This window comes from Caretta caretta, chromosome 9, assembly GCF_965140235.1.
Source record: "Caretta caretta isolate rCarCar2 chromosome 9, rCarCar1.hap1, whole genome shotgun sequence".
Classification (NCBI taxonomy): Eukaryota; Metazoa; Chordata; order Testudines; family Cheloniidae; genus Caretta; species Caretta caretta.
Genome location: NC_134214.1, coordinates 103,513,929 through 103,537,242, shown reverse-complemented (window position 1 = coordinate 103,537,242; position 23,314 = coordinate 103,513,929). Strand labels below are relative to the sequence as shown.

The 23,314-nt window shown below is 47.3% G+C and overlaps 1 protein-coding gene across 4 annotated transcripts in view; it reads right to left on the bottom strand.

Moving 5' to 3' along the window:
- The window catches only part of TAF1 (TATA-box binding protein associated factor 1), a 142,276-nt gene that overhangs the window by 33,927 nt on the left and 85,035 nt on the right, over positions 1–23,314 (bottom strand). For all 4 annotated transcript variants that reach the window (XR_007358536.2, XM_048864913.2, XM_048864915.2 and 1 more), the window contains 8 exons: positions 22,188–22,401; positions 19,394–19,559; positions 16,948–17,159; positions 16,581–16,689; positions 15,810–15,908; positions 7,186–7,363; positions 1,296–1,363; positions 784–906 (listed from right to left, as the gene is read on the bottom strand). Coding sequence is in view for 3 of the 4 variants with exons in the window: in XM_048864913.2 (XP_048720870.1) it covers positions 784–906; positions 1,296–1,363; positions 7,186–7,363; positions 15,810–15,908; positions 16,581–16,689; positions 16,948–17,159; positions 19,394–19,559; positions 22,188–22,401 (1,169 nt within the window). In the remaining variant the exon portion in view is untranslated. The remainder of the gene's footprint in view (positions 1–783; positions 907–1,295; positions 1,364–7,185; positions 7,364–15,809; positions 15,909–16,580; positions 16,690–16,947; positions 17,160–19,393; positions 19,560–22,187; positions 22,402–23,314) is intronic.

The window sequence follows — 23,314 nt, the reverse complement described above, 5'->3', positions numbered from 1 at the left end:
TATATCAATTTCAGACAGCAGCTGCTGGGGCTCAGGGAGCATATTTCTTAAACACCATGTATTGGTGCTTCCAAAATGAAATTTTTCCAGAACTTCCATTTTGCAGGAAATTTTGAAAAAATCTGGGTTTGTCCTGATTCAGAACAAACCCACATTTCAAAATGTCCAAATTTTCTGTGACAGAAATTCTGAGTTTCACCCACTCTACCCAAGAGCAGAGTCAGCAGCAGAGCTGAAATCAGAATATACGTCTTGACCCCTACTCCAAGCAATAAAAAAAGGGGTGATGGAAGAGATACTGAGTCAGACTGTGTCTTCACTAGAAACACTGCAGGAGCACCATTGCAGCTGTGCCATGTAGCACTTCAGCGCAGAGCCTCACTACAGTGACGGGAGAGGTTTTCCCATTGCTGTAGTTAATCCACCTCCCCAAGAGGTGTCTACACCGGGACTTAGGTTGGGTTTACCATGTCAGGATTTTTCACACCCCTGAGTGAAACAGCTGGATCAACTTTACTTTTTAGTGTTGACCTAACCTCAGTCACAAAATCTCAGCAGGACATCCTGACATAGCATCTCTTGTTTAGGTTGCAATATTGTATCAATGTGTAATAGCAGCCACAAAACTGCAAACATCTGCCTGTAATGTCAGGCCATAGCACCACATGTAATGTCTGCTCATCTCCAGTAAATAGGTACGGAATGGCTCTCCACGCCTTCACTTTGAGTACCATTGCTGTACACCTCCTAACTCTCACACACACTGCATTTCAAATCACATACATCTGGTACCACCATCATTTTTTGAGTGACGATGTTATCCAATATGAAGGAAAAAGCCACTTGGTCATCATCGTCCAGGAGAGGATTAATTGCTTTCTCCAACCGAGCCAGTTTATCTTCCTTCTGAAATGAAGTTAATGGATGTTAATAGGTGATCCTCCATCAATACCTATTCATCATCAAAACACCCTCCACCTTTAAGAGGCAGGCATATATCCACCTGTTTATGAAGATACTCCCCAATAACTGTGTGGTAACCCATCTTGACAACTTACAATAGCTAGGGGAGCAGAGAAGTGTCTTTCTCAAAGAAGAGAACCCAGTGTAAAATTGTTTAGTGACCCGGTAATAGTAAAAATTTATATAAACAGCCAGAAAAGGAAGACAGACAACCCACCTGCCCCACTCATTCTTCTGTCTGCATGTCCAAAACCTCTCTGCCCTCAAAACCCCTCAACCCTCATGCCAGTCCCTCCCTCTCCATTCTGACGAGAACTAATTACAAGACTTGCCTCTTTTAGTTTTTCATCACAGAGGTCCAGCATGGACTGAGATATCTGGGTCAGTGAGTGTTTTGGCCCTGCAAATACACAGCAAGTACAGTGATGCACCTTGGCGTCTGTGGAAGCTTTCAGGACTGGTGGAAGGATGAAGCTCACCATCCCCATGGCACACAAAGGAAAACTCTGATCACAGAACACCTGTGAGCATTATGAGGTAACACAGTAGGAATCTCTCTTTACTCGTTAACTGCATTACTGATTATATTTCTCTCATGGTTTGAAACATGTCCCCAGTCACATACTGTAGTGATTCTCTCCTATGGCATACACAGTTACTAGAGTTTATTATGGACATTATAATAAAGAGGTTTACTTATTATTGTGAGTGTTGTGTCTACATATTGACACTTGTGGGATACACCCTATATTGCCATTGAACTTAGGGAAACTCCTAGAAAGTGTCCATTGGGAACCCATAAGCACCCCCTGGACTGCACCAAACCTTTGGAGCAGAGGCCATGGAGTCCCCATTTCCTTCTCTTAAAGCCCAGTCATGAGAGCAGAACTCTGAGGAAAGGAAGGTGGACAGGACCCGTGAATATGCAGAAGCAACACTCTTCAAGAGCCAGTTACTGAAAAGCAGAGTCCTACGTATGTCATGATTCCACAGGTGTGAAATTTGTCACAAAAACCGCAACTTGCCACAGAATTGCATTCCAAAATTTCAGCTTCAATTTAAAAAAGAAAAAAGAAAAAGTTACTTACCTTTCTTAACTGTTGTTCTTTGAGATGTGTTGCTCATGTCCATTCCAGTTAGGGTGTGTGCACGCCGCGTGCACAGTACGTGGAAGGTTCTTCCACTAGACCCGCTGGGTTGGCTCAGGCGCCCCCTGAAGTTGTGCCTCCATGGAGCCATATATAGGGCCCTGCCAACCTGCCACCACTTCAGTTCCTTCTCGCTGGTCATGCTCTGACACAGGGGCAGGCAGGTGGGTCTTGGAATGGACATGAGCAACACATCTCGAAGAACAACAGTTACAAAAGTTAGGTAGGTTTCAGAGGAACAGCCGTGTTAGTCTGTATTCGCAAAAAGAAAAGGAGTACTTGTGGCACCTTAGAGACTAACCAATTTATTTGAGCATGAGCTTTCGTGAGCCACAGCTCACTTCATCAGATGTTTACCGTGGAAACTGCAGCAGACTTTATATACACACAGAAATCATGAAACAATATTGTTTCATGATTTCTGTGTGTATATAAAGTCTGCTGCAGTTTCCACGGTAAACATCTGATGAAGTGAGCTGTGGCTCACGAAAGCTCATGCTCAAATAAATTGGTTAGTCTCTAAGGTGCCACAAGTACTCCTTTTCTTTTTGAAAAGTTAGGTAACCGTTTTTTCTGCTTCGAGTGCTTGCTCATGTAGATTCAAATTAGGTGACTACCAAGCAGGAACTCTGAGGCGAGGTCTGAGTTCAAGGGTTTGCTGATTGAAGCAACACTCTTTCAAAGGCTGCATCATCTCTAGCCTGCTGAGTAACGGCATAATGCAAGGTGAAGGTGTGGAATGAGGACCATGTCGCAGCCCTGCAAATTTCCTGGGTTGGAACCTGGGCCAGGAATGCTGCTGAAGATGCCTGAGCCGTTGTGGAGTACGCTGTCAGCACGGGGGCAGGTACTTTTGCCAGGTCATAGCACATCCGGATGCATGCTGTAATCCATGATGAAATTCTTTGAGAAGAGACTGGGAGCCCTTTCATTCTGTCAAGCTGTCTGCGATGAACAGTTGAGCAGATTTTCTATGTCCATTCGATATAGAAGGCTTTGTCCGTTCGATATAGAAGGCTAATGCCCGGCAAACATCCAAGGAGTGGATTTTTTGTTCCCGGCTGTTTGCGTGCAGCTTGGGGTAGAAAACTAGGGGAAAAATATCCTGATTAACATGAAACTGGGAGACAGCTTTCGGGAGGAAGGCCAGGTGCAGCCAAAGCTGAACCTTGTCCTTACAGAACACTGTGTAAGGAGGCTCAGACATTAGGGCCTTAAGTTCAGATACCGTCCTGACAGAGGTTATTGCTACCAGGAATGCCACTTTCCAGGAGAGAGAGAGCAGAGAGCATGTTGCGGGTGGTTCGAAGGGGGGTCCCACTGGTTTGGAAAGAACCAGGTTAAGGTCCCAGGCCAGGATTGGCTGCCGCACTTGAGGGTATAACCTGTCAAGCCCTGTAAGTAAGTGTCCAACTATTGGGTTGGTGAAGACTGACCAGCCTGCAAATGGCAGCCAAGTGGACTTATTGATGACACAGAAAGCCCTTGCTGCTTTAGGAGCAGGAGGTAGTCCAAGATAAAGGGTATTGTCAAGTGCATAGGAGACGTGTTTTTGCAATGACCAAATTGTGAATCTTTTCCATTTGGCTAGGTAGGTTGCCTAGTGGATGGTTTACTACTTCCAAGGAGGACTTCCCTAACTGGATCAGAGCAAGCCAGCTCCGCTGGGTTTAGCCATGGAGTTTCCAAGCCGTGAGGTGGAGAGATTCGAAATTGGGGTGCTGAAGGCGGCTGTGGTCCTGAGTTATCAGGTCTGGGAGCAGCGGTAAGGTGATCGCAGTTTCCACTGATATCTCCAGAAGAGACGTGTACAAGTAATGACGTAGCCAAGCTGGAGCTATCAATATTACTGAGACTTTGTCCCTCCGAACTTTGAGTAGCACCTTGTGGATGAGTGGGATGGATAGAAATGCATAAAGGAGGTGGTCATTCCAGGGAAGAAGGAACAGGTCTGCAATCAAGCCCCAGTCTGTTTATATAAAACATCGCTGTTGTATTGTCTGTCATGACTGATCCATCTCTCTCCTCCAAGTGAGCTTGGAAGGTCTGGCATGCCAGACGGACTGCCTTCAGCTCACTGACGTTGATGTGAAGTGAGAGCTCCGCTTGGGACTAGAGGCCCTGAGCTCCCATAGATGCGCTCCCCAACCCATCGCTGATGTGTCCGTAACCAGTGACAGGGATGGCTGAGGTTTGGAGTAGGGAATACCCGCACACGCCACTTGCGGGTTGAGCCACCATAGGAGAGACTCAAGAACCGGTTGGCAAAGAGTGATTACCTGGTCTAGACTGCCCCGGTTTGGTCGATACACCGAGGCTAGCCACATCTGAAGAGCTTGGAGTCTCAGTCTGACATGTTGTACTATGTAAGTACAAACAGCCATGTGGCCCAGGAGCTTTAGGCAATTCCTTCCTGTCGTGGTAGGGAATTGTCTGAGACCTTGTATGTTGTCACAACAGGTCTGAAAATGCAACTCTGGTAGAAATGCTCTTGACTGTTTTGAGTCCAATGCCAGGTGCTTGGGGACCGATGCGGCTCCCCTGCCTGTCCACCGCCAGAGGGTAGCGGTGACCAGTGCCGAGGGGATGGCGAACGACATGGTACCATTGCTGGCTTGCCTCGGGATGGCACCGAGGGTCTCGGGGGTGCCGCTGCTTTTGAGCTCAGTCCCTTGTCTTGCCTAGGTGGAGAAGGCAGCACCGTGAATGCGATAAGTTCTGTCACCGCCTCAAAGGTCTCCGGTGTGGAGGCCAACTCCAGTGCAACAGTCCTTTTGATGCAATTCCCCCAAACTCCCCCTTTAAGCAGGAAGTGAGGGGGTCACTCCTGGGCATAAGCTTGCTACAAGCTGCACAAGGTTTAAACCCTAGGGACTGAGGCATGCCCCAGTACTGGGGAGAGACACGACGAGGGGTACCCCCAGAACAATTCCCTACAGGAATTCTAACTATATACTGACTGACTACTTCTACTACTAACTACTGATTTAACTATTTACAGGAGAAAAGTCTGAAGACTACTAGGGAGAAAGGCTTGCTGAAGCAAGAGAGAACGAACATTCCGGCTAACCATCACAGGCGGTAAGAAGGAACTGAAGTGGCAGTGGGTTGGCAGGACCCTATAAACGGCACCATAGAGGCACGACTCCAGGGGGCGCCTGAGCCAAACCGACGAGTACTGCTAGGGGAAGAACCTGCCAGCTACTGCGCACGCAGCACACACCCCCTGACTGGCATCGACATGAGCAAGCACTCGAAGAACCACCTATTATTCTAGCCCTCATGTTTGTGAAGAAAACACAGAAAACCAACTGAGCGAAGACTGTGCTTCCTTTGTGAATGAAGCGGCTACAGATTTCCCAGACTACTACAGAATCCAAGGAGGCCTACCAGAGTTTAAATCCTGTTTGCTGCTGAATACATAGGGCCTGGAATATGGCAAGGCTTAGCACTTATATAGTGCCTAATATTTTTAAAAATACTTGTCAGATAAAGATCTGTGTTAACAGGAGTCACAAAAGGGCTGCCTCACAGTGGTCTTTCAGCGAATCAGCACATTTACCCAGCAGCTGCATGTTGCTCTATAAAATCTAAAGATTCATTTTTCAAAAATACATTTCTAGTTGGGATGAAAATCTTGAAAACACCAACCAAATGTAAATCACTATAGTGATGTCTGCCTGAAGCCAGCCCACAACACAAAATTTGGTCAGCATACTTACATCGGTCAGGGTGTGAAAGAACCACACCCTTGACTAACGTAGCTCTGCCAACAAGCTCTGGTACCAGATGGCAGAACAAGGAGTAATGGTCTCAAGTTGCAGTGGGGGAGGTTTAGGTTGGATATTAGGAAAAACTTTTTCCACTAGGAGGGTGGTGAAACACTGGAATGGGTTACCTAGGGAGGTGATGGAATCTCCTTCCTTAGAGGTTTTTAAGCTCAGGCTTGACAAAGCCCTGGCTGGGATGATTTAGTTGGGGATTGGTCCTGCTTTGAGCAGGGGGTTGGACTAGATGACCTCCTGAGGTCCCTTCCAACCCTGATATTCTATGAAAACCCCCATGCAAACAGCTATCCTGTTAAGTCCTTTTGCTGGTATAAACTCTGGGGGCGGAGGGTCTAAGTCTCCACAGGGGGGTTCTGCTGGCATAGCTGTATCAGTAAAGCCTTTGGCTATGTCTACACTATGGATCTTACAGCAGCACAGCTGCACTGCTACAGCTGTGCCAGTGTAAGGTCTCCCATGTAGCTGCTCTTTGCCAGCAGGAGAGAGCTCTCCCATTGGCATAATTAAACCATCCCCCAATTACTGGCGTTAGCTACGTCGGCAGTAGAGTCTCTCCTGCCAACATAGTGCTTCCACACTAGCACTTTTGCCCATGAAACTTATGTCGGTCAGGGAGGTGTTTTTTTTCCACACCCCTGACTGACAAAAGGTTTACCGACAAAAGTGGTAGTCTAGACAAAGCCTTTCTAATGAAGGCTACTCCTCAGTCTGCAGAATATGAAGTAATACCCTTGAGAGGTGTGAATTGCCCCAATTCACTTCAAGCATAATATGACAATGCAAATACTAACATTGGTAACTATCTCAGTGCTGATCAAAGTTTGAAAGAAAAGAGAAGGATGATCCTATCATAAAGTGCACTCTACCAAGAATGACTCATTTTGGCTTCACCTGTGGACAGAGCTCAGGTTATGGCCAGAAATTAACAGGGTACCACCCCCCACAAATCTGACCACCTGCTGATAAAGCCTTCATTACTTCCTAACTGCCCAAGCCTCTTATTTTGTTTTGAATAGACAGAGTTTAGAGTTCACCCCTTCCAAATTTATAACAAGCTGACTAATTTATTGTCCTTATATCATCTTTAAAGAAGTCTGTTATATTCATCTTATCCATTTCAACAGCGTTAACTTTGCTGCTTTCATCTTTTCCCTGCAGAGTATGAGAGTTTTCCCTCTCCCATGCCACCCAATTCCATACACAAGGCATATGCACAATTCCCATCACAGTGTAACACCGCTCACCAGAAGACAAACTGAACCTCAGTGTTTTAGGGAGCTTCCTACCATTGTACGTTGCACTGTTCTTCACAATCAGCTCCAGATGTTCACGGAACTCTTCCCGGGAAGGGTACAGACGTTTGCGGACATTCTCACGCAGGGTCTGTAGGTCCATAGGCCGTGTAATGATTTTGTAATAGTCTTTCACGACCTTTGCATTAACAGGTGTGTGAAATGGGTATGTCTGAGGAATACAAAAAAGAATGGGCATTCAGTCCCATCAACCTCCACAGCAGAATAGCCAGCAGATGAGAGGCCCTTCAGGGTATGTCTACATGGCATTTTGGAGTGAGCCTCCCAGTCTGGTCGACAGACTTGGGGTATCGGGGCTCAAGCTAGCACTCTAAAAATAGCTGCATAGACACCACTTTGAAGTTCAGGTCAGACTCAAACTTGGGCTCTGATGTCTACCCACCACCTTAGGCCTCAAAACCCAACCTGCAACTTCCAAGTGCTGTCTGCACAGTTGTTTTTAGGGTGCTAGTGCGACCCCACTATCCCAAGTCTATCAGCCCGGAGTGGGAGGCGTGCTCCAAAATGCTGTGTAGACATACCTACTCAGCTACACATACTGAAGACCACCTGTATGTGACTGTGGTATTTTGTTTCTCTCCACAGAATTTACTATTCTGTTATGACTTTGCCACCACTCTGAGGAAGAAAAGTTTCAGAGTAGCAGCCGTGTTAGTCTGTATCTGCAAAAAGAAAAGGAGGACTAGTGGCACCTTAGAGACTAACCAATTTAACTGAGCATAAGCTTTCGTGAGCTACAGCTCACTTAAGCTTATGCTCAAATAAATTTGTTCGTCTCTAAGGTGCCACAAGTACTCTTTTTCTTTCTAAGGAAGAAGCGTCCCACAAGGACTTCCGTGGGAGTTACTGGGTGTTTTGAAAGTAGATTTAGAGCTTTAGAAACTTAACTTTAGGTTCCTATTTTGTAAATCTTGGCTAATACTTTAAAATCAATTTCAACTCTACCTAAAACCAGAAAAAGACAGTTACCTTTTCCGTAACTGGTGTTCTTCGAGATGTGTTGCTCATGTCTGTTCCACAATAGGTGTCCGTGCTTGCCACGTGCACCGGTGCCGGAAGTTTTTCCCCTAGCAGTACCCATAGGGGGGAGCGCCCCAGCAACCCCTGGAGTGGCGCCGCCATGGTGCGGTATAAGGGGAGCTGCGTGCTCCCCCCACCCTCAGTTCCTTCTTGCCAGAAAACCCAGAGGGGAAGGAGGGCGGGATATAGAATAGACATGAGCAACACATCTCGAAGAACACCAGTTACAGAAAAGGTAACTCTCTTTTCGTCTTCGAGTGATTGCTCATGTGTATTCCACAATAGGTGATTACAAGCTATATCTGTTGGAGGCGGATCGGAATTCACAAATTCCCAGGACGGAGTACAGCCCTGCTGAACCCAGCGTCATTCCTGGTTTGGGAGACGATCGCATAGTGCGAGGAGAACATGTGAACCGAAGACCACGTGGCAGCTCTACAAACGTCCTGGATGGGGACGTGGGCCAGGAAGGCAGCCAACAAGGCCTGCACTCGAGTAGAGTGCGCTTTCACAATCGGTGGCGGGGGAACACCCACCAGATCATAACAGGTGCAGATGTACGAAGTGATCCGGTTGGAGAGACGCTGAGTGGAGATCAACCGACCCCTCATGCGCTCAGCCGAGGCGACGAACAGTTACGAGGACTTTCTGACCGGCTTAGTCTGCTCGAGGTAGAAAGCCAGAGCCCTTCACACATCGAGTTGTGTGGAGGCAGCGTTCCTCACTGGACACATGAGGCTTGGGGCAGAGGACCGGCAGGAAAATGTCCTGACCCACGTGATAGGCGGAGACCACCTTAGGGAGGAACGCAGGGTGTGGGCGGAGCTGAACCTTGTCCTTATGAAAAACCATGTACAGGGGCTCAGAGGTCAGGGCCCTGAGCTCCAAGACCCACCTGGCCGACGTGGTAGCGACCAGGAAGGCCACCTTCCACGAGAGGTGGGACCAGGAGCACGTGGCTAGCGGCTCAAACAGGGGCCCCGTGAGACGGGACACCAGGTTCAGGTCCCACTGCAGGACCGGGGGCCTAGCATACAGGAAAAGATGGTCCAACCCCTTGAGGAACTGGCCAGTCACAGCATGGGGGAATACCGTGTGCCCCTGCACCGGCAGATGGAAGGCTGATATGGCCGCCAGGTGCACCTTGGCTGATGAGGGCGCCAGGCCCAGGGGTCTAAGGTGGAGAAGGTAGTCCAGGATAAGCTGGATCGGGGCGGCCACCGGGGAGACACGCCGTTCGGCCACCCATCTGGAGAACCGGGACCATTTACTAAGTAGGCGCAGCGTGTGGAGGGCCGTCTGCTTTCCAGACGGACGTGCTGGACCCCTTCTGAGCACATCCTTTCCACTCTACCTAACCACTGAGCAGCCACGCTGTGAGGTGGAGAGCTGCTAGGTTGTGACGGAGGAGGCAGCCCTTGTCCTGGGAGAGCAGGTCCTGGCGGAGCAGCAACGGCTACGGCGGAGCAACCGCCAGGCCCATGAGGGTCCCGTACCAATGTTGCCTGGGCCACGGTGGGGCAATCAGGAGGACCCGTGCCTTGTCGTATTTATTTTCTCCAGGACCCTGCTGATCAGTGGGAACAGGGGGAAGGCATACAGAAACTGGCCTGACCAGAACAGGAGGAAGTCATCAGAGATAGCGCCCCTTCCCAATCCCCCCTGGAGCAGAACCGGGGACAGTGCTGGTTCTGCCGCATTGTGAACAGGTCCACTTGGGGAGTTCCCCACACATGGAAGAGCTGGTGAGCCACTTCCGGGTGGAGAGACCACTCGTATTGGGAGGAGAAGTCCCTGGGCTCAAGCGATCCGCCCACACATTCCGGGCGCCCAGCAGATGGAAGGCCCTCAGGCAGATGTTGTGGGCTATACAGAAATCCCACAGCCTCAGGGTTTCACAGCAGAGGACTGGGTCCTGCCTTGCCTGTTGATATAGAACACCGAGGCCGTGTTGTCCGTGAGGACCCTGATCACCTTGCTCTGCAGGTGAGAGCGGAAGGCCACACATGCCAGGCGTACCGCCCTGAGTTCCTTGACATTTATGTGTAGGGACAGATCCCGTGCCGACCACAGGCCTTGGGTCTGAACATTCCCCACATGGGCCCCCCAACACAGGGTCGACACATTGGACATCAGCTCCAGCGTTGGGGTCCTGTCCCAGAACAGGACCCCTTGGAGCATGTTGCTTTAGGTGGACCACCACCACAGTGAGGTGATCACCGAGTCGGGCACGGTGAGGACCTTGTCCATCCTGTCTCTGGACTGGGAGAACTCCGAGGCCAGCCAAAGCTGGAGGGGCCTCATTCGGAGTCTGGCATGGTGGACCACATACGTAATGCCGACATGTGACCCAATAGCTGGAGGCACGCTCTGGCCGTAGTCACCGGGAACATTGTGACCGTGTTGATGAGCCCTTTCGGGGTCTCAAACCTGTTCAGTGGGAGAGAAGCTGTGGCCGACGAGTTGTTTAGGAGCGCCCTGATAAACACTATGCGTTGGACCAAGACTAACATGGACTTGGCATCGTTTATCGACAGGCCCAGGGCGGCACACATGGACAGTAGAAGCATCATGTGATCCCTCACCTGCGACCAGGAGCTGCCCTTGACCAGCCAATCGTCCAGATAAGGAAAGATCTGGACCCCTGGTGCCTGAGGTAGGCCGCTATCACTGACATACATTTTGTAAATACCCTAAGGGCAGTGGATAGGCCAAGCGGAAGGACCGTAAGCTGGTAGTGATTCTGCCCCACCAGAAAACGGAGGAAGCGTCTATGCCCCTCGAAAATGTGAATATTGAAGTATGTGTCCTGCAGATCAAGGGAAGCGTAGCAGTCTCCAAGGTGCAGGTAGGGGATGATGGAGGCTAGTGAGACCATGTGGAGCTTGAGCCTCACCATGAACTGGTTTAGATCCCGCAGGTCCAGGATGGGCCTGAGTCCTCCTTTGGCCTTTCAGCCATGACCACTCCGGGAGGAAAGCACACAACTGATTATAGAAGGGAAGCTTCATTGAGGGGGGATCCCTGGGGAGAACTGGCAGGGTGCTCCCGAGCGTCCCGTCATAACCGCCTTTTCCCCGCCTGTTTGCCCTTGGAGGACCCAGGTTGCAGGGCAGGCCACGACTGTCTCTGAGGGCGCCTTTTATAGACCCTCGACTTGTTATAGGCAGCCTCGTACTTCGGCTGAGTGGCCTGAGCAGGGGCCTGCAGCGGCCTTAACTTAGATTTGGCCAGAGACAGGACATAGAGACCCAGAGTCTGGAGGGTCGTGCAGGAGTCCTTCATGCCATGCAACTTTGTATCCGTTTGTTCCGCAAGCAGAGCTTTGCCATCAAACAGGAGATCCTGCATGGCAGTCTGTGCTTCACTGGACAGCCCGGACAGCAGGAGCCATGACGCCCTTCTCATTGACACCGCAGAGGCCATGGACCATGCTGCCGCATCCAAAGCTGCTTGCAGTGATGCCCTGGCAGCCACCGTACCCTCCTCCACCAGCACCTTGAACTCTTTCTTATCGCACTCCTGGAGGGAATCCTCGAACTTAGGCAGGAAGCCCCACAAATTGAATTTGTACCTGCCCAGGAGCACCTGGTGGTTTACCATCCGCAACTGAAAACTTGAGGAAGAATAAAGCCTTCTCCCGAAAGAGCCCAGCCTCCGTGAATATTTATTTTTCGGGGTAGGGGCTGGTTGGCTCTGCCGCTCCCTGTGGTTGACTAACTTGACCACCAGGGAGTTGGGTGCCAGGAGGGCGTAGAGGTATTTGTGCCCCTTGGCGGATACAAAGTACTTGCGTTCTGCCCTCTTAGAGATCGGGGCCAGCGAATCCGGTGTTTGCCACAAGGGATTTGAAATTTTTGCCATCCCTTCATGGAGGGGCAAAGCTACCCTGCCCGGTGCCCAAGAGGACAGCACGTTGAACAGGGAGCCCGAGGGTTCCTCCAACTCCTCTGCCTGGAGACGGAGGCTTGATGCCACCCTTTTTAAAAGTTCTTGATGGGCCCTAAAATCCTCCTATGGGACGGAGGGGGGAAGGGCCGTTATCGCCTCATCCAGGGACGGCGAGGAGGCCGGCACGGTGCTCTGGGTGTCTGCTGGCACCGGAGGATGCACCACATGGTCTGACTCCAGGCATGGTGGCGAGGACAAATGTCCCACTGACCACCTCCTCGGAGGTCTGGAGAGGGAGGCCGACGGTGCCTCTGAGGCTCTGGCACCGGGGGCTGTGTTGGGCCACGGTGCCCACTGGTACCATTGGGCCGGCCACGGGGCTTGGTGCCACTGCACTGTCTGCGGCACCAACGGGCCCGGTTGTTCGGCCTGGCTGGCCTGTCACATGGAAAGGCGACTACGAGTGGAGGCTGGGCTGATGAACGACCTGTCGCTGCCATGGGACTGGGAGGAATGGCAGTGCCGGGAGCGACGTCGCCCATGGGACCGCGATCTCGATGTGGAGGACTGGTACCTTCTGTAGGCTGCTGCTCCGCCATCAGCTCCAATGGGCGGACCCGCGATGGCGAGGTGCCGGCGATCGACGCCCTTGGCTGCGGAGGCGATGCCTTGGCGGAGTCTTGGAGCAGGATTCAGAGCAGGAATGGCGTCGACGTTCGTGCCATGACCGGCTGCAGTAATCCCTATGAGACGAGGACCTCTGGTGACGTCTGCCTCGGTCCCGTCGGTACTCACTCCATGATGCAGAGTGGTACCAGTCGGCTCTCAGTCGGACGGTACGCAACCAGACAGTCTGGTGGGAGTTGAGGGCAATCCACGTGGACTACACCCTGAACGGTCACTGGGCGGCAAATAGTGTCGGGAACGTTCCCTGGACTGAGACTGGTGCTGAGCTGGGGGCGACTGGGAAAACCCAGCGGTGGCTTTCCCCTGGAGCGTGGTGCTGACATCGGCAGCGCTCCTGGTACCGGCATGGACATGACGTCCAGGGCTATCTGCAGGGCCTCCAGCATTTCCGAAGTGGCCAGGCTACTCCTCTCTACGTGAGTTGGAGGCCTAGAGGCCGGAGGGGATCGCGGACTGCCCAACATGGGTCTAGTCTCTGCCCCGGTTTTCCTTGGTGCAACTGCAAAGAAGGCATTTTCTTTGCCTTCTTTGCCCCATGGACAGGGAGCAGTGCCGACTGGTCGAAGGCGCCGGAAGGTCGCTGCACACCAGAGGGCATCCAGACATCCGGGGAGGCTTGGTCCGAAGCAGCTGGGCTACTCCACTCTACGTGAGTCGGAGGCCTAGAGGCCGGAGGGGATCGAGGACTGTCCAACATGGGTCTAGTCTCTGCCCCTGGTTTCCCTCGGTGTAGCAGCGATGAAGGCATTTTCTTTGCCTTCTTATGCCCTGTGGACGTGGAGTGGTGCCGACTGGTCAAAGGCACCAAAAGGTCGCCGTGCACCGATGCCGCAGTGACTGGTGCCGACTCGGAGCGGCGCACTGGAGTCAGGGTCAGTGCCAACTCCATCAGAATAGCCTGGAGCCTAATCTCTCACTCCAAGGTTTAATAACTTGCAAATCTTGCAACTATCGCTGATATGGGTTTCTCCCAAACAGTGTAAACAGTCTGCACGCGGGTCACTCCTAGGCACAGATCACCTACAAGTATCGCACGACTTAAAACCCGGGGCACGCCCTGGCCCGGGCACTCAAATTAACTGAACTAAATGAACAGCAAACTAACTACAGGTACAAACACTGAACGAACAAAAAGTTCTGGGGACGAACTACAGCAAAGCTGGGGCAGAATAGTTCCAATGCACCTTCACTGGCAGCAAGAAGGAACTGAGGGTGGGGGGAGCACGCAGCTCCCCTTATACCACGCCACCGAGGCACCACTCCCGGGATCGCTGGGGCGCTCCCCTCTACGGGTGCTGCTAGGGGAAAAACTTCCGGCACTGGTGTACTTGGCGAGCACGCACACCTACTGTGGAATACACATGAGCAATCACTCGAAGAACAAGTCAGCATTCAACAGCTCTCTCCAAAGTCCCACATATAATACAATTATAAAGCTGTATAAATTGCTGCACAATTGTCCCTTTTGTATCTGCTCTATAATTGTGCTAAGCTTTTATTTTAAAAAAATTCACTAATCCTTACCATGGAAAAGATAATCTTCAAAGTGTGAAAGAAATGTAAGCCAATACAATGATGTATTGATACGCTGGAGGGTAAGGATAGGATACAGAGGGACCTAGACAAATTAGAGGATTGGGCCAAAAGAAATCTGATGAGGTTCAATAAGGACAAGTGCAGAATCCTGCACTTAGGACGGAAGAATCCCATGCACTGCTACAGACTAGGGACCGAATGGCTCGGCAGCAGTTCTGCAGAAAAGGACCTAGGGGTTACAGTGGACGAGAAGCTGGATATGAGTCAACAGTGTGCCCTTGTTGCCAAGAAGGCCAATGGCATTTTGGGATGTATACGTAGGGGCATTGCCAGCAGATTGAGGGACGTGATCGTTCCCCTCTGTTTGGCATTGGTGAGGCCTCATCTGGAGTACTGTGTCCAGTTTTGGGCCCCACACTACAAGAAGGATGTGGAAAAATTGGAGAGAGTCCAGCGGAGGGCAACAAAAATGATTAGAGAACTGGAACACATGACTTACGAAGAGAGGCTGAGGAAACTGGGATTGTTTAGTGTGCGGAAGAGAAGAATGAGGGGGGATTTGATAGCTGCTTTCAACTACCTGAAAGGGGGTTCCAAAGAGGATGGGTCTAGACTGTTCTCAGTGGTAGCTGATGACAGAACAAGGAGTAATGGTCTCAAGTTGCAGTGGAGGAGGTTTAGGTTGGATATTAGGAAAAACTTTTTCACTAGGAGGGTGGTGAAACACTGGAATGTGTTACCTAGGGAGGTGGTGGAATCTCCTTCCTTACATATTTTTAAGGTCAGGCTTGACAAAGCCCTGGCTGGGATGATTTAGTTGGGGATTGGTCCTGCTTTGAGCAGGGGGTTGGACTAGATGACCTCCTGAGGTCCCTTCGAACCCTGATATTCTATGATTCTATGATGTCTATGAGTCTGGTGACAGCTTTGAAAATGTAGGTCAGAATGCAAGAGGCCTATCAGTGGGGTGTTGAGTCTGAAGCTTAACGATGACACAATGTCAACATTGTGAATTATTCCACTGTTGATCATTTAAAAAGAAACATGAAGCTAATTTACTTACTAATTGTTGGATTAGTAATAGATAATGGGGTGTGAATGAAAAATTCAACGCTTTCTCCCCACATTGATCCTCTCCCCACTTTACTGCTCAGATGTCAGGAGGGAAATGAAAGCAGAGATGTATCATCTCCCCAGTGCCAAAAAGGCTTACCTGCTTTCCTGAATCCAAAAGCTCCAGTTACCATACTGCCTAGACATCTATGATTCAGTTACTCTTACTGAAAACAACCTGCAGCACAATAAACTGAAGATTTGAGGGCAATACTCAAAGGATGCAAGTCTGATTAGACTGGACCAGTGGGGATAGCGTTGCATAATTCTGGGGTCTCAGATTCAGCCATGTAACTCAGTCTATGAGCCTTCTCAGGACACAGAACTTTGACCACAAGGCCTAAACTTACATTGGGAAGATCCCTCATATCGTTGATAATGCCCTCTAGAATGGATGACAAAGTTACCATAGGGTCCGTTCGTCGCCGATGGATTGACTTGTGAGGCCGCTGAAGAAATCAGATAGAAGTAGGAAGTTAAGGCACTTCCAAAACACAAAATATAAATCTAAACAAGTTCTCTGTAGGTTTAGTTTATTAATTCTATGGGTGGATATGCAGATACATGCCTCATGTGCTGTACTATGGATAGCCAGGAGCAGTGCAAGGACTGAACAGGATGGACAATGGGTAAATCTGCGAGCCTTTCTGTGACTTCTGCAGCAGCTGGTGATGGCTCAGGTGCTACCCAAGCCAGGCAGCCCCAGGGCCAGCTTCAAAAGTTTGGGTGTGTAGGAGGGGGCTCAGGGTGCAGCTCTCTGGCTCCCACGGGCATAGCCCTGCAGCTCCTAGACGGGGGGGCCAGGGAGCTCCACACACTGCCCACGCCTGCAGGCCCTGTGCCCCCGGCCAGAAGGGGTACTGGGTCACGCGCCACTGCCCTTGCCCCCACCCTGAGCACTCACAGACCTCCCCGAAACTCCCTCCTGAGAACCCGCATCCCCCACCCAAGTTTTAGTTAGGGGTATATAGTAAAAGTTATGGACAGGTCACAGGCCATGAATTTTTGTTTACTGCCCATGATCTGTCCATGACTTTTACTAAAAATACCCATGACTAAAATGTAGCTTTAATAATTGGACATGAAGAGACTAAAATTGACCCAATTACATCTACACTCACATTCAAGTAATCACAGTGAACAGTGGTCCCAACTCGCCGCTTTTTCTTTGGAGGAAGCTGCTGTTTAGGGAACTTCAAGACCAGTGATTTCCTGCGAACCTCATCTGCACTAGAGAAAAGAAATAGACCTCTTATTTCCTTTGCATCTCTTACCAACAAGACTGCTTGCACCTCAGAATCAGCACTGATCCCATCTGGTACAATACCAAGCTCAATCAGGATTTAAATACTACATTATCAACAATATATCTAAAACCCAACCACTTTACTCCTGCGTCTACTGCACCTGTGATGTGTATGTCTTTTGCATCAGACCAGAAACTGCCCTTCTCACCACCCATCCCTGCACCTCCAGTCCTGCCCTCACCTCTCAATCAGTTGCTTTCCAAGGACAATTTTGGTCCCCTCCACTTTGATAAGCTCTTCATTATCATTGTGAATAACTGTCTTTTCCAGCTCTTCCTCCTGCTCCTCTGTCATGGCAACAGGGTTGGAGGGTGGGGCATTCGTTTGGTAGTACAAGGGACAGAATTTATTAGTTCTCATGTGTCCAATTGCACCACAGGCTCCACATTTTAACTGCAGAAAAGATCAACAAGGTGAACAATTAAAATTTATTCAGAGTTGAAGGCCAGATGGGAACTATAGATCATCTAGTCTGACCTCTCATATATCACAAACCATTAAATTTCACTCAGCTATCAGTTTTAAGCCCTGTATAATTTGTATTTGGCTAAAGTATAAGTTCCAGAAAGACATCTAGTCTTAATTTGAAGTCAGAGACAGAGAATCCACCATTTGATTTAGAGGTAAGATAATTACCAATTTACCAGTAAGATAGCAGCTTCTTACTGGCCTGATGTTCTAGCTCCAGATAACATCTAAAGGAAATAATTAGTGCTGTTGATTAATCACAGTTAACTCACGCAATTAACTCAAAAAAATTAATAGTGATTAATCACACTGTTAAACAATAGAATACCAATTAAAATTTTTAAAATATTACTGGATTTTTTTTTACATTTTCAAATATATTGATTTCTATTACAACACAGAATACAAAGTGTACAGTACTCACTTTATTATTTTGATTACAAATATTTGCACTGTAAAAATGATAAAACAAAATAAATAGTATTTTTCAATTCACTGCAGACAAGTACTGTAGTGCAATCTCTATTGTGAAAGTGTAACTTACAACTGTAGATTTTTTTATTTGTTAGTTACATAGCTGCACTCAAAAACAAAACAATGTAAAATTTTAGAGCCTACAAGTCCACTCAGTTCTACTTCTTGTTCAGTCAATCGCTAAGACAAACAAGTTTGTTTACATTTATGGTAGATACTGCTGCCTGCTTCTTATTTACAGTGTCACCAGAAAGCGAAAACAGGCATTTGCATGGCACTTTTGTAGCCGGCTTTGCAAGGTATTTACATGCCAGACATGCTAACCATTCATATGCCCCTTCATGCTTTGGCCACCATTCCAGAGGACATGCTTCCATGCCGGTGGTGCTTGTTAAAAAAAATTATGCGCTTAATTAAAGTTGTGACTGAACTCCTTGGGGGAGAACTGTATGTCTCCTGTTCTGTTTTATCCAAATTCTGCCATATATTTCATATTATAGCAGTCTCGGATGATGATCCAGCACATCTTGTTTGTTTTAAGAACACTTTCACCACAGATTTGACAAAACGTAAGGAAGATACCAATATAAGATTTCTAAAAATAGCTACAGCACTCGACCCAAGATTTAAGAATCTGAAGTGCCGTCCAAAATCTGAGAGGGATGAGGTGTGGAGCATGCTTTCAGAAGTCTTAAAAGAGCAACACTCAGATGTGGAAACTATAGAACCTGTACCACCGAAAAAGAAAATCAACCTTCTGCTGGTGGCATCTGATTCAGATGATGAAAATGAACATGCATCAGTCCGCTCTGCTTTGGATCATTATTGAGCAGAACCCGTCATCAGCATGGATGCATGTCCCCTGGAATGGTGGTTGAAACATGATGGGACATATGAATCTTTAGCACATCTGGCACATAAATATCTTGCAGTGTCAGCTACTACAGTGCCATGCGAATGCCTGTTCTCACTTTCAGGTGACATTGTAAACAAGAAGCAGGCAGCATTATCTCCTGCAAATTGTAACCAAACTTGTTTGTCTGAGTGATTGGCTGAAGTAGGACTGAATGGACTTGTAGGCTCTAAAGTTTTACACAGTTTTATTTTTGAGTGCAGTTATGTATAAAAAAATCTACATTTGTAAATTCAACTTTCATGATAAAGAGATTGCACTACAGTACTTGTATTAGGTGAACTGAAAAACGGTATTTCTTTTGTTTTTTACAGTGCAAATATTTGTAATAAAAAATTAATATAAAGTGAGCACTGTACACTTAGTATTCTGTGTTGTAATTGAAATCAACATATTTTAAAATGTACAAAACATCCACAAATATTTAAATAAATGGTATTCAATTATTTAGCAGCACGATTAATCATGCAATTAATTTTTTTAATTACTTGACAGCCGAAAATTGCTCATGTCAAGGTAAGAGTCATTAGCACTTAATCTGGAAGTACTGGAACTGGGATATTCTGGACCATGTTATAGGGCAAAGCTAAGCATGGAGTGTGTGACTTATACTTGATATTAAGACTGTGGAAACAGCACCTATGTTGTCATAATCCTATCCCATAGTTTTCTCCTCTTTCTTCTGTCCAAATGAGGAGAAGATTTGCTAGGACACTGTATTCCACTGGCTTTTCCTCCTTGGATTGCTTTGTTTTACTTGATGCTTAGTTACCTTCAGATCTGGCCGCTCCTTCATTTTCTTGGGTTTTTTCTCTGGTGGGCCCTTGAGTTTTTCTTTTTCCTGGTTCCGTTTGAGCCGCCTTAGCTGCTCCTGGATCCTGCGCCGCTCCTTCCGCATCTCCTCCCGGTGCTGCTCATCAAAGAGGGCAAATTTTCGTCTGGAACACAGAGATTTTAATCTAGGTCTACAAGTGGCCAAGCATCCTTCTGCCAGCCCCGTTTTCCTGAAACTTGAACACCCATAGTAGCATTCCTTCCAGAAGAGCCAGAGTGGTGGAGCAGCAGAGCCTTATCCCCAAACGTTCATGAAAAGCACTAGTATTTTTTTTTTTTTTTAAACATTTTCTCCCATGAACAGGATTTACCTAGTTTCACTGATGGGAGCAGTAATCTCTACACAAGTCAACATGCAGAGGGTGGATGGGCAGTAGAACAAGATCTCTTTTCTAACGCAGTTATTGTGACACGTCAGCAACACGCCCAGGCCAGGCCAGGCCTGGCCAGTCCTGGGGTGAAGGAGACACTTGAGATTCTGACTGGTTGACCCACATGGCACTGGTCACAGACTATCTGGACAAATCAGTCTCTTTTTTAGATACACTGTAGATTTACTAAACTAGAAGGTATGAAATATCTTTTAAATCCCTATGTTAAAAGAATATTAGGATTACAAAGTCGAGCATTCAGATTGCCTGTGCAACCATAATTCAGCCCTCTTATGCAGATACATTATGATACAGCCTTTAATTACAGGATCACATGCTGTTTTTTCCACAGGCCCCTGCCTCATTCAGTGCACAAGATAAACAGTGCTCTCTAAATGGGTATTAAATATGTTTCATTATCCTTAATGTGCAATGACCTCAAACCTCATTTAACACACACCATCCAAACTCTACACTAAGTACAGAATTATTAATTTCCTGGATTTTTCTATTGTATTTATCATTATAAATTTTCAAGTGCTTCACAAACATTAATGAATTTATTTTCATAACACCCTTCTGAGCTGAGAGGATGAGATTATCCCTATTTTCCAGATTAGAAACTGACGCACAAAGAGATTAAGGTCAAAATTGTCAGAAGTGTCCACTAATTTGGGGTGCCCAATTTGAGATGCTTATTGCCCGATTTTTCAGAGTATTTAAAATTTTATATGTTCAAAGCACATCAAAATTTATTGCAATTGAGCACACAGAACTTTTGCAAATGAGGCCCTCCGTGTCTCAAGTTAAGCACACAAAATGAGTACATAGTGCCCACAACGTGAAAAGTTTATGGCAGAGGTAGGGATAGAATCCAATTCTCCATGGTGGAATTCCTCTGCCTTAACCCCAAGACTATTCTTTCTCTTCCTGCAATCCCCTGCCTCATTCACCATACTCTTCTCAATTTCTACTATAAGTGAGGTAACGATCCTATGGACAATGGTCTCATTTACTACATAACCCTGATTCATGCCCTTAGTACAGTCCATCCTGTGCACAAAATAGTATGTGATCACGTAACTAAAGACTATCAAAGGATATATACAAGGCAGTCAGTTTAAGGTTCCATTAGCAGCCTATGCTTTTAATAAAGCAAACTGAAAAAAAAAATCAGAAATTCTAGCGTGTGGAACCATGATGATCCCCACATAACTCTTAGCAGGGCTGAAAACTTTAGATCTACAGCACAGTCCTCTGCCACTGGAGCTAAAAGAGTAACTAGTAGCAGCAGTAAGCTATTATCCTCCATGTGGACCAGTCACTAGGTAGGGAGAGACAAACTTTGCCAGTGGCTTTTATAGCTTTTTGCTAGTCAGGAGAGAAACATAGAGACTCAGAAATCTTGGGATCTGATGAGTTCTGGTGAGGGGTGTTCTCTAGTTGTTTCAGACTCTTTCTGCCTATCTCTTTTGCTCCTACCCCCTCTGCAGCTAAAATGAGCAACTGTTGGGGAAATCCTACCCAATCCCTGCAGCACTGGACTAGCGTATGCTAAGTGTAAATAGAATTTTTGGAGAATTTATCTACTAGCCTCTGACAAACCTATGAAGACATGCAAATAGCATTTTCAGAGGCTTACAACACAGCTGGAATTTTGCTGGTATTTCACAAAGACAGCAAAAAAGGCAGCCCTATGATCCGAGGGCAACCCCTTTCCAACTTTCAAGTTCATGCACCAAAGTATAAAGGTACTAGAACTTCTCAAAGAAACAGTTATAATAATTTACACTGGCAAAACATTTCCATTTCCTTAAGTGGCTGAACCATCTTTGTTTAAACTTTCCAAAAAATTCAGCTAGAGACAGATATCTAGCATGAAAATTTTCATCCCAAATTATTAAAGTTTGGCAGAGTTATAAAGCAACTGAAACAGGGTCTTACAATGGAAAGAGTTAGGCAACCTTAACTATAAGTGTGGCTGTTTGCTTCACCTACAATAATCCCAGACATCAGCACTGCTGAGCAAATTAAACCACATTAAAAGACAACACATTTTAAACAGAGGGGAAATAATGTGTATTTGGACAATTGCACTATTGGAGATTTTCACCTCTCTCTCGAGTATTAGATACTGGACAAAGCCAGAGACTGCTCCACAGGTCATGGGGAACATACCTCTTCCTGCCATGCAGCAGGCATAAGAGCCATCCCACCTGCAGCCAAAAGAGTGCATTCTCAATTGAGTTATACTGAATTCAGTATTTTTCAGCAGTAATTCCCCCACAGCCAGGAACTGCATGTGCCAACACTCTACATTACTGATGCCAGAAGGAAACGAAGAGTCTTCTAAGGCCTTACATGAACTCTTCATCCTTGGTGGTCCGTATTCGGCTGTAGGCATCAATGACAGAGGGCTTACGAACTGTCTCACACCGTACATACTCTTTCCCATCCTCATCTCGAAACGTGCGATAGATTTTGAGGCGACGGCCAGTGGCAGAGGAATTGAGACTGGTTACAGAGGCAGTGTCATCATCTTTGTGAGAGCCTGCTGAGGTGCCCGAAGCTGATGCTGCAAAAGAGATTATTTTAATGGTTTCCAAAACAGTTCATGCTCTAGAAATGTCAAATTTTACATTCCCTTTGTCCTGAGAGATCATGAGACACCAATCCCAGAGAGCAGGGACAGGGACAAACCTGTTTGTTTGAGAATCTAAGATACCATGTCTAGAATCTAGGATGCAGGTGTAAGGCATGCAGATACCATGGTATGAGCAGAAAGATAAGATGAGAAGTTACAAAGATTTATCTATGCAGGTTCTTTTATTGGTGCTCATCAATGCAAGGTAGCCTATTTCCCCTTGTTTTTTCCTACCTCCCCCCAGACGTTCTTGTTAAACCCTGGATTTATGCTGGAAATGGCCCACCTTGATTATCATACACATTGTAAGGAGAGTGGTCACTTTAGATAAGCTATTACCAGCAGGAGAGTGGGGTGGGAGGAGGTATTTTTTCATGCTTTGTGTGTATAAAAAGATCTTCTACACTTTCCACAGTATGCATCCGATGAAGTGAGCTGTAGCTCACGAAAGCTTATGCTCAAATAAATTGGTTAGTCTCTAAGGTGCCACAAGTACTCCTTTTCTTTTTGCGAATACAGACTAACACAGCTGTTACTCTGAAACCTGTCATTATGCAAGGCACTGCATTTAGCCGAATGGAGTGGAAATCTATCAACTGCATGAAAAAACTTGTACAGATACAGACAGACATCATCTTCCTTTCCAAATGCAAACAGATGGACATCGTACCAAAAGGACTGAAGGTAAAAAATCCATTACAATCTACATACCACACAGACTATGCTGACAGCTTGTGCCACACGCTCTCAAAGAAACTGCGGAATCACCTGATCAACATCCTCTACAGCAAACAGGGAAAGATTTAGAATGAGCTCTCAAAAATGGATACTCTCATAAAAAAAC